This window comes from Neoarius graeffei, chromosome 22, assembly GCF_027579695.1.
Source record: "Neoarius graeffei isolate fNeoGra1 chromosome 22, fNeoGra1.pri, whole genome shotgun sequence".
NCBI classification, from domain to species: domain Eukaryota; kingdom Metazoa; phylum Chordata; class Actinopteri; order Siluriformes; family Ariidae; genus Neoarius; species Neoarius graeffei.
The window spans coordinates 6,107,823-6,119,825 of NC_083590.1; the positions used below are offsets into that span (position 1 = coordinate 6,107,823).

Consider the following 12,003-nt stretch of genomic DNA (forward strand, 5'->3'; position numbering starts at 1 on the left):
GAAGTTTAGGATTCTTTTTGGACTCACTGTGTCGAGACGTTTTGCTGGTATCAGCTGGAAGGGTGATGCTCCAACGCTTCAGAAATCGCCTAATATCCATTTCTTCACCATTTCTTCACACACGTAATCAGTGACTAATGAATCTCGCAGTCTGCTGGCTCCCGCAAGAGGGTGAGCGGTAGACAGACAATTACTACGCGTAGGCTACGCAGTGTTGATAAAACCCACAAGAACTTGTGCAGGATCTACTAGGTGTAGGCAGTTGAAAAATAACGGAAAAGCTGTTTTAATATCTGTATAAAACAAGAGACATACGTGCGTAAACTGTATTTGGAGGTGGGTAAACTATGCTTGGACGTGCGTAAAGTATATTTAGAGGTTCATAAACGCTATTTCCTAAAATCTGGAGGTGGGTAAACGGCGTTTATGTGCGTTTACGCACCACTACATCCCAGTTAACGGTCTAAAACAGTCATATCACACTCCTCTACTTTAGGCTCGCAGAAATCATGTCCGTTTAGTCCAACTGACTTCAGACTGACTGACTTCTGGATCAGAATTTATTCAAACTAAAAACTCATTTAATGCTGGGAAAGAGAAAGTAGGATGAGATTTAAAGTAGCTTTTCTATCAACCGCAAATGATTTTAGTCACCTTCTGTTTCAGCTTTTTTAGTGAAGGCATCACAGCTGACCTGCTTCCACTTCAAACTGTTTCTCCTGCCTTCCAGCAGAGGTCTCCCTCCCCTGATTACTGAACTGTCCACCTCATCTCCTGTGGAGATGGACACGGAGACTTGTCTTCTGCATCTAACATGACATAACACTGCTGTATGATCTTTAAAACTTCTCTCACTGTGAATCCTCCTGATTCTTAAGTTTGGATCTTTTCACACGTGCAGTTCATTAGATATGAAGGGATTGTTTTCTCCGGTTTTAACAGCATGTTTTTTTTTCTGATTTTTAGGAGCGTCATTCATTCAACTCATGAGTAATTCAAGAGATCAGCGTCTTCAGGAATCAGCAGTGAGTCCATGAGCTGTGTGTCCGTCCACTAATATTCAAAAATGGAGAGCTGTGATCTGGACACAGATAATGTGACCCCACCCTCAGAAAAGCGGTAAACTGTCATGTTCTAATATTTTAGTCATTAACTGTTCAGATCTGAAATATGTAGTGAGTTTATATGAAAAGATTAACTGAACAAAAATTCAGACTAAGAATGAAAAGTTAAGTCACCACTTGAAAAAATGCCAGATTCTGTTCACTGTCAGTAAAATCATCTCATCTCATTATCTGTAGCCGCTTTATCCTGTTCTACAGGGTCGCAGGCGAGCTGGATCCTATCACAGCTGACTACGGGCGAAAGGCGGGGTTCACCCTGGACAAGTCGCCAGGTCATCACAGGGCTGACACATAGACACAGACAACCATTCACACTCACATTCACACCTACGCTCAATTTAGAGTCACCAGTTAACCTAACCTGCATGTCTTTGGACTGTGGGGGAAACCGGAGCACCCGGAGGAAACCCACGCGGACACGGGGAGAACATGCAAACTCCGCACAGAAAGGCCCTCGCCGGCCACGGGGCTCGAACCCGGACCTTCTTGCTGTGAGGCGACAGCGCTAACCACTACACCACCGTGCCCAGTAAAATTATGTTCTGATGAAATTAAAAATGCAGTCGTATGAGACGATACATTAAAGCCACGATACGAATCGTATCCCAGTACAGGCTTCACAAGACCAGACTGATGAGACGGTGTTGACACAGAACACTACATTTTAAAGTGTAAAATATTTATTTTGATTTGTAATGGCAGCAAATCAAACCACTGCAGTCTCACTCCAGTCGGGGCGTTAAACTCAGATTCTGTGTCAAATCCAGGTGTTTATTTTAACCTGCATTTCAGACTGTAGTCAATCCAGCTGTGATAGAAACTGGAGTGCACGTCTGTATCTACAGCGGTTTACTGTAACTACCTTCAGATGGCTCCACTACAGATCTGCTGTGAGTTCTGGATCGTGTGAAAATGTTAAGCAGTCGTGTTCTACAGGCTGTTTCAGTATTATTTTTTCCAAGTTCACGCGGGCCGAATGAAACGAGGCTGTGGGCCCGCTGTCTGACCCGTGTGCCAGAACACTTCCTTCTGATCAGCGTCACTTTCTGGACTGTTAAGTCAGCGTACTTTGAGGCAGTGAGGTTTCCCTCTATAACTCTGTGGGCAAGAAGGTCCGGGTTCGAGCCCCGTGGCCGGCGAGGGCCTTTCTGTGTGGAGTTTGCATGTTCTCCCCGTGTCCGCGTGGGTTTCCTCCAGGTGCTCCGGTTTCCCCCACAGTCCAAAGACATGCAGGTTAGGTTAACTGGTGACTCTAAATTGACCGTAGGTGTGAATGTGAGTGTGAATGGTTGTCTGTGTCTATGTGTCAGCCCTGTGATGACCTGGCGACTTGTCCAGGGTGTACCCCGCCTTTCGCCTGTAGTCAGCTGGGATAGGCTCCAGCTTGCCTGCGACCCTGTAGAACAGGATAAAGCAGCTAGAGATGATGAGATGAGATGAGAACTCTGTGGGCTGCGACCTCTGGTGCTGCCATCTAGTGTGTAAGAAGAGGTAGAGCTCATGAAGAATATTTAACAGAAATCTCGTGATGCATGATATGAGCAGGAGATTCGTCTCTCCCTGTATTTTGTATTGTGATGTTTGAGATGATGAAATTCTGTCTCATGCCTCCTCTGTAATGTTGAACAGTGAACTCCAGAGAAAGAGATCAGACTCCCCAGAACCCAGCTGTGTCTCCATGAAGAGCGATCGGTCTATGGATCGTCCTTTGGAGTTTAAAAATAGAGACTCCTCACCTGTACGCAGGTAACATCCCATAATTCTCAGAGTTAAAGTCACTGCAGAGTGAAAGGCCGTGTTACACATTCCTGTATCCAAGCCAGATCATGAGCAGAGTTTTGATATTTATCAGTTTGTTAAACTTTAATTCGGTCCAAATGCTGCTGCAGTACCTTCAGTAAACATTTTAGAGTAATTAATATCAGTAACTGTGCAGGTCAGTGTTTCACAGTGTCATGGACAGGATAAGGAAGTAAATTCATCTGCATGTGACAGTGATAGTAATGACTCACAGAATCATTTAAATAACCAATAATAATTAGTAATAAGCAGTGCAAATGTTTTCTATAAAGGACTGTCTGTAATGTTGAACAGTGAACTCCAGAGAAAGAGATCAGACTCCCCAGAACCCAGCTGTGTCTCCATGAAGAGCGATTGGTCTATGGAGCCTCCTTTGAAGTTTAAAAATAGAGACTCCTCACCTGTACACAGGTAACATCCCATAATTCTCAGAGTTAAAGTCACAGTTACAGGCTGTGCTACACTGACATTAGCAGCTGTTTTGATTTAATGATCCAACACAGTTCTAAAGCTGCTTTTACAACATCTTCATGTATCTGGTGTTTGACTTTATTTTGGTGTTTGACTCGATTCAGTGTCTTGAAATTAACTCTTGTACTATTTTACTCAGTTCAGAGCCACAATCAGTTACACAATTACTCTGAAATTTTGCTGCAACTCCAAATTTTACTCTCTAAACTCAAAATAGAGCAAAATTAACTATTTTTGAGGAAAATACTTTTAACTCTGGAATAATTGCTCAGTCATGTTCCCTGTGTTTGCACTAGAGCGCACGCATATCAACCGATCTGCTCGTCAGAAATAGAAATATTTAGTTTATCTTTGGCTGGATCGAGTCAAAGTAAAAAAAAAATACAAACAAAGGCACCGCGTTGCAGTTCTCAAGATTGAATTGAATCGCTGTCCTGAATCACCCGAAGCGCATAAAATCCGTGTGCCATCTCGCAATAAGTTTTACTTCCAAATTGCTTAAACTTTGTCTGACAGATTTTATTCTGTTTACGGTGGGCGTTCCCACCACGAAAGAGAAACCAATTGAAACGGAAAGAGTGAAAGTGATTATCATGCCGTTACCATGGGAACAGTCTTTTATGAACGTGTAAGTGTGCGCTCCATGCTCCGATTCCGGTGTGACTGAGGAAGGTGGCGAGTTTTATGTTTCATCTAATTTTGGTAATTTAAATACTATAATATTATTTGTCAGTGGGCACAGAGGAAAGTATAAAGTGTCTCTCAATATGTTTATCATGCTTGTATGATAAAAACTCTCAAAGATATTTATCTAAATACATGACCTACTCATTCTAAACCTGACGGACGTTGCCGCCGAAGCTCTCGACCCCTGAGGGTTAATTTTTGATGTCATGAGATACATTGCTTAATCAATGGTGGAACTATTTTCTGTTGTGTGAGCCATCTTTGGCCAATCTCTGCATGAGCCATCCAGACAAAATCTTTTTCAGGGAAGGCCTTCTTTCTTTCAGCAAGACAACGCCAAACCGCTTTCTGCACGTATTAAGACTGCATGGCTCTGTAGTAAAAGAGTCCAGGTGCTAAACTGGCCTGCCTGCAGTCCAGACCTGTATTCCATTTACAACATTTGGTGCATTATGAAGCGGAAAATACGACAAAGGAGACCCCGAACTGAAATTGTATATCAGGCAAGAATGGGGCAACATTTCTCTTTCAAAACTCCAGCAACTGGTCTCCTCAGTTCCCAAACGTTTAGTGTTGTTAAAAGTAGAGGTGATGCAACAGTGTGGTAAACACGCCCCGTTCCAATTTTTTTGAAACGTGCTGCTGACATCAAATTTTAAATGAGAATTTTTTTTTTTCAAAAAACAACAAAATTTCTCAGTTTCAACATTTGATATGTTGTCTTTGTACTATTTTCAATGAAAAATAGGGTTTCAGAGATTTGGCTATCATGGTATTCTCTTTTTATTTCCAGTTTATGCAGCGTCCCAACTTTTTTGGAATTGGGGTTGTAGTTTGAAAGTCCAGTTTTGAAGGTTAGATCTTGTATGTTCCATTTTTGGTGCCCATATGGTGCAGGGACATTTAAAATAAATGAAAGCAGAGGAATAAAAAGTTGTAACTGTCATATTTGTGTGACTGTCAAATTTTGCTCGAGCTAGCTAACAGTAGGAGGAGAGGGAGCGTCATCGTTACTTGGGCTCGCGCACGCCCTCCTCAGTGCAGCAGAGGTAATAGCTGCCTCGCCTCGTACTTTTTCATTGCAGGTTTATGTCGAGTGCAACAAGCCTCAATGTCTTTTGCACATCTGTGAAATAAGTTACCTAGACTATAGAACGTGAGGACGCACAAAGAAGGGGTGTACGAACATTATATTAGTGATATTCACAGAAATGGTAACTGGCATGTGCTTATTACCTGCGCTCAGCTCAGTTTCAATAGGATCGCGCAATCAGAGGAGAGGCAGAGCTCACCGCCGCCGCACCTCTCTGTAGCTTGTGTGTACTTGCTGCTGAGTTCCGCCCGTCAGCAATTTTGACAATAAAAACAATCTGAATCATTCAGAAATGACATTTAGAACACAGATCAAGGAGAAGAATCATGATTTATGAAATATTATTTTACATTGATGTCATCTGTGTTCATTGGAGCATGATGGGTGAGGCTCTGCCTCCCCTGTGTCAGAGTGCAGGCACTTACGGATTTATGTGCAAAGGAGACCAGGATGTGAACTGTCTGCAAAGCCAAATCGTGAGACAGGACGCGTGGTCAGAAACCAAGCATGTGTCAGTCAATCAGCAAACAGAGTAATGGGGCAAGACTAAGACTGAAACATCAACGAAGAGAATAAGCAGAGGTCAGAATAACGCGAGGCAGACAGAGTGTTAAAGGCTTGGTATGAACTGGAGAAACAAAGAACAATACTTCGCACTGGAGCTGAGTGAGTGAAGAGCTTAAATAGCGTGACTGGCAATTAGTGGGATGAGTGACAGCTGTCATCAATAAGCTGGTGACAGAGGGTGCTGTGTTTCTTGGGAGTTGTAGTTCAGAGTCCATGTTTTTAGTTTGGTTGTTCTCAGCGGGTTTACTGACAGAAGCCCCCCCCCACCGTGAAGCCCTTTATTCTGTTGAATAAAGAATATTCAACAGAAATCTCGTGATGCATGATATGAGCAGGAGATTCGTCTCTCCCTGTATTTTGTATTGTGATGTTTGAGATGATGAAATTCTGTCTCATGCCTCCTCTGTAATGTTGAACAGTGAAGTCCAGAGAAAGAGATCAGACTCCCCAGAACCCAGCTGTGTCTCCATGAAGAGCGATCGGTCTATGGATCGTCCTTTGGAGTTTAAAAATAGAGACTCCTCACCTGTACACAGGTAACATCCCATAATTCTCAGAGTTAAAGTCACTGCAGAGTGAAAGGCCGTGTTACACATTCCTGTATCCAGGCCAGATCATGAGCAGAGTTTTGATATTTATCAGTTTGTTAAACTTTAATTCGGTCCAAATGCTGCTGCAGTACCTTCAGTAAACATTTTAGAGTAATTAATATCAGTAACTGTGCAGGTCAGTGTTTCACAGTGTCACGGACAGGATAAGGAAGTAAATTCATCTGCATGTGACAGTGATAGTAATGGCTCACAGAATCATTTAAATAACCAATAATAATTAGTAATAAGCAGTGCAAATGTTTTCTATAAAGGACTGTCTGTAATGTTGAACAGTGAACTCCAGAGAAAGAGATCAGACTCCCCAGAACCCAGCTGTGTCTCCATGAAGAGCGATTGGTCTATGGAGCCTCCTTTGAAGTTTAAAAATAGAGACTCCTCACCTGTACACAGGTAACATCCCATAATTCTCAGAGTTAAAGTCACAGTTACAGGCTGTAACTCAACCCCATAGAGAATCTGTGGGGTATTGTGAAGAAGAAGTTGAGAGACACCAGACCCAACATTGTGGATGAGCTTAAGGCCGCTATCGAAGCATCCTGGGCCTCCATAACACCTCAGCAGTGCCACAGGCTGATCGCCTCCATGCCACGTCGCATTGAAGCAGTCATTTCTGCAAAAGGATTCCCGACCAAGTATTGAGTGCATAACTGAACATAATTATTTGAAGGTTGACTTTTTTTGTATTAAAAACACTTTTTTTATTGGTCAGATGAAATATGCTAATTTTTTGAGATAGGGATTTTTGGTTTTCCTTTACTTTTTTGCCAAAATCATCAATATTAAAACAATAAAAGGCTTGAACTACTTCAGTTGTGTGTAATGAATCTAAAATATATTAAAGTCTAATGTTTATGAGTACATTACAGAAAATAATGAACTTTATCACAATATGCTAATTTTTTGAGAAGGACCTGTGTGTGTGTGTGTGTGTGTGTGTGTGTATATATATATATATATATATACACACACACACATATACTGGGTGTTTCAAAAATTATGATAATTGAGATGTAAATATCCCAGAAACTACAGAGTCTGGGCAAATGAAACTGAACAGGCTTAATGTTGAGGAAAATAAATAAGATTTATTCCTCAAAATCTGAATGAGAAATTAAAAACTACCTGGATTCCATGAATAATTTCACAAATTTTCAATATGTGCACCGTCTGAGACACACACACATACACACAGACAGCCTTTCTGTTTGAACTTTTTGTGCCGTGTCCAAATCTGTCCCATGACATTTTCTTGTAAATTATATTCAGTCTTTCATGTAATTAACAAATAATGTCGAGTGTAATTTGGCAGTTGAAGTTCACAAACGTGCCTAGAAATAGCTGAGAAGCATCTCCAGGTATCTAAAGCCCTTCAGCTTCCAGGGCCCTAAGGTGAGCCCCAGACCCTCAGCCGCACTGTTCCAGGCCTTTGGCCCGTCATTCAGACAGGCTGAAATTTGGATGGACAGATAACGTTTCAGACTTTTCTGTCCTGTGACAGTTTGCTTAAAATTCCCCAGTGAGCTCAGATTACTGTTACTAAAACAGTAATAATGGATTATTACTGCAGTAACAAGGCTACATGTAGAATCCATCCATCCATTATCTGTAACCAATTATCCTGTACAGGGTTGCGGGCTGGATCCTATCTCAGCTGACTCTGGGTGAGAGGCGGGGTTCACCCTGGACAAGTCACCAGATCATCACAGGGCTGACACACAGAGACGCACAACCATTCACACCTACGGTCAATTTAGGGTCACCAGTTAACCTAACCTGCATGTCTTTGGACTGTGGGGGAAACCGGAGCACCCGGAGGAAACCCACGCGGACACGGGGAGAACATGCAAACTCCACACAGAAAGGCCCTCGCCGGCCACGGGGCTTGAACCCAGAACCTTCTTGCTGTGAGGCGACAGTGCTAACCACTACACCACCGTGCCACCTACGACTGTATGTCAGTTGTAATTATGTTCTACACATATACCAACAACTGGGTCATTCCATGTCAAATCTCCGAATGCTCCCACTCGACCATCTCAGATTTGGCTGAAAAAATTCCAGGAGGTCCACACACTTCCCAATAGGAAAAGTCCCAAATTTTAGCTCCCAATTCCTTATAGTTTTGTCATAAAAAATATATTTTTGCAATTAACCTCGGACCCGTTTTGAGCAGTTTTTTGGGCAGCCACTTTGAGATTGCTGTATCTAGAAGAGTATTTAAGCTAGGTCCTTCAAATTTTCAAGGGTCAAAATCTGGCACCAGTACTTGTAGAATATGGACTTTTACATGTGCGCTTTTGGTTTATCCTAGAATTCTGGGGGCTTGAATTTGCTCGGAAATTCTACACTACGCTCTGTGGCAGCATATTTGAAGAACTGTGGAAAGTACAATTTCAAAGACAGAGGCTTGATATTGCACATACACCTTCCCATATATACTGTGTACTTTGTATTCTAAAACTGCCCCTCTGATGAGCGGTTTGGAAGATATTAAAGTTTAAAAATGGAAAAAATTAATTTCGTGACATTTTTGGAATGTTATAGCAAAAAAAATGAACGCATCCACCAACATAAAATTGACTGTTTTAGAAAGATTAGATGTCTGTTTTTAACATATCCAAAATTTGTGATGGTGTTTTGCCTTATTTTTGCAAAATGAATTTTTGAAAATGTGGTGTTCGCATACACGCACAGCATTCATGGCCTATCAAAGCATTTTCAAATGCTAACAAAATGCCCTGAATTTATGACACAGCTTAAACTCAACAAAATGCTTCATTTGGTTCATGGTAAACTATACCTGAAGGATAACCTATATGCAACCTTTAGATCCTGAAATATTGGAGCTCCACTATGGGTGAAAACTGAAACTTGTTTTCATTACAACATTTCTGTTGTACCATAATTTAGAAGAAAAAGCAACCTGTGTGCTTCAGTTAGTATTTATCCATGATAAAAAGTCTTTGACAGTCCAGTAGAATTGATTACTATGATTTTATTATTTATGACACTTATTGAATTTATTAAATTTATGATAAAGCTGGTAACTTTGGGACAACTCTTTTGGGACAACTCTCCAAATTTATCTGGATCAGTAAAGAAAGTGTGAAGTCCATGGCTGAAGAGCTGGAAAGCAGATTTGCAAAGGCAGTCACAGTGCCATGTACTAGAGATAATCACTGTTTCAAGCCAGTCAATGCAACAACACTTGAGGTCAGCAGAGTGTCTGGAACTCCTGGATTTTTAGTCAACTATGAGGTAGAACATGTCGACGAAGAGGTTTCACAGGGCTTCCAGATCAGTGACATGATACCTGGCCAATATATAACCTGTGTTTACGACCATCACTGGCAGGTTGGAAGCATCAGAGAGGCATCTGAAGCCCAGCAAGATGTTTTGATACAATTCTTTCATCCACACGGCCCAGCAAAAAGTTTCTTCTGGCCCAGGAGAGAAGATTTGTGCTGGGTACCTATGCAACACACAATTTCTAAAATAGATGTTCCTCGCACTACAACTAGACGTGTATATACACTTAAGGAATGTGACAAAGCATCTGAAAGTTTCATGAAAGAGTTCAAATAATTTACAAGAGTTGTCCCAAAGTTACCAGCTTTATAATAAATTTAATAAATTCAATAAGTGTCATAAATAATAAATCATAGTAATCAATTCTACTGGACTGTCAAAGACTTTATCATGGATAAATACTAACTGAAGCACACAGGTTGCTTTTTCTTCTAAATTATGGTACAACAGAAATGTTGTAATGAAAACAAGTTTCAGTTTTCACCCATAGTGGAGCTCCAATATTTCAGGATCTAAAGGTTGCAAATAGGTTATCCTTCAGGTATAGTTTACCATGAACCAAATGAAGCATTTTGTTGAGTTTAAGCTGTGTGTCATAAATTCAGGGCATTTTGTTAGCATTTGAAAATGCTTTCATAGGCCATGAATGCTGTGCGTGTATGCGAACACCACATTTTCAAAAAATTCATTTTGCAAAAATAAGGCAGAACACCATCACAAATTTTGGATATGTTAAAAACAGACATCTAATCTTTCTAAAACAGTCAATTTTATGTTGGTGGATGCGTTCATTTTTTTTCTATAACATTCCAAAAATGTCACGAAATTAATTTTTTCCATTTTTAAACTTTAATATCTTTCAAACCGGGGGCGGCACGGTGGTGTAGTGGTTAGCGCTGTCACCTCACAGCAAGAAGGTTCTGTGTTCGAGCCCCGTGGCCGGCGAGGGCCTTTCTGTGCGGAGTTTGCATGTTCTCCCCATGTCCGCGTGGGTTTCCTCCGGGTACTCCGGTTTCCCCCACAGTCCAAAGACATGCAGGTTAGGTTAACTGGTGACTCTAAATTGAGCGTAGGTGTGAATGTGAGTGTGAATGGTTGTCTGTGTCTATGTGTCAGCCCTGTGATGACCTGGCGACTTGTCCAGGGTGAACCCCGCCTTTCACCCGTAGTCAGCTGGGATAGGCTCCAGTTTGCCTGCGACCCTGTAGAACAGGATAAAGTGGCTACAGATAATGAGATGAGATCTTCCAAACCGCTCATCAGAGGGGCAGTTTTAGAATACAAAGTACACAGTATATATGGGAAGGCGTATGTGCAATATCAAGCCTCTCTCTTTGAAATTGTACTTTCCACAGTCCTTCAAATATGCTGCCACAGAGTGTAGTGTAGAATTTCCGAGCAAATTCAAGCCCCCAGAATTCTATGATAAACCAAAAGCGCACATGTAAAAGTCCATATTCTACAAGTACTGGTGCCAGATTTTAACCCTTGGAAATTTGAAGGACCTAGCTTAAATACTCTTCTAGATACAGCAATCTCAAAGTGGCTCCCCAAAAAACTGCTCAAAACGGGTCCGAGGTTAATTGCAAAAATATTTTTTATGACAAAACTATAAGGAATTGGGAGCTAAAATTTGGGACTTTTCCGATTGGGAATTGTGTGGACCCCCTGGAATTTTTTTTCAGCCAAATTTGAGATGGTCGAGTGGGAGCATTCGGAGATTTGACATGGAATGACCCAACTCTGACAATATCATTTTCAGTGACTAATAAAATGATTTTGAAAGTTCCTAGTTTTTAAATATTTTTGATTATGGTCATTTTCTTTAAGAGATTTAATTTACAGCATGTCTCTGACAGCTCAAAATGCATCTCTGGACATTTAAAGACTGCAGAGTATCCAGGGGACTCTGGCAGCCCCCCGGACCCCTGGCCTGACCGGGTTGAACCCCTGCATTTTCTTGGATCCACCCCAAATACGTTTGTGTATGGGTCGATGTAGAAATGCTGGTCAGCTAAATATTAAATTATATATCTCAATTGTTATCCCATTATTGTATACGGCCAGTTTTGGGTTAAACCCGCCCACTTGGCACATTGACATTGTTTACATTTTGACTTGCGATGGAATGCAGTGTATCCTTGGAGGGGAGTCACATATCGAGATTCGACGTCTGTCATGCAGTTAATGTTAACGGTAATCGTTAAAATGATAAATATGAGTTTATACGCATTTGTTTTTGTCCAGTTGCAGGAACTGTGACTCGTTATCACATGAATATAGATTCACTTATTATAACTTGTAGTGCAATGCCAAATAAAAATACTGTGATAAATTAATT

General features: G+C 41.2%; 1 protein-coding gene across 4 annotated transcripts in view; it reads left to right on the plus strand.

Moving 5' to 3' along the window:
- The window catches only part of LOC132870553 (NACHT, LRR and PYD domains-containing protein 12-like), a 502,785-nt gene that overhangs the window by 434,751 nt on the left and 56,031 nt on the right, over positions 1-12,003 (plus strand). The window contains exons 2-7 of one of the 4 annotated variants that reach the window (XM_060904227.1): positions 667-830; positions 967-1,119; positions 2,754-2,870; positions 3,219-3,335; positions 6,162-6,278; positions 6,627-6,743. The exons of 1 other annotated variant lie outside the window; for it this stretch is intronic. In XM_060904227.1, coding sequence (XP_060760210.1) covers positions 1,067-1,119; positions 2,754-2,870; positions 3,219-3,335; positions 6,162-6,278; positions 6,627-6,743 — 521 coding nt within the window. In that variant the 5' untranslated portion in view covers positions 667-830; positions 967-1,066. The remainder of the gene's footprint in view (positions 1-666; positions 831-966; positions 1,120-2,753; positions 2,871-3,218; positions 3,336-6,161; positions 6,279-6,626; positions 6,744-12,003) is intronic. 2 more of the 4 variants (XM_060904229.1, XM_060904228.1) reach the window with 2 other exon arrangements.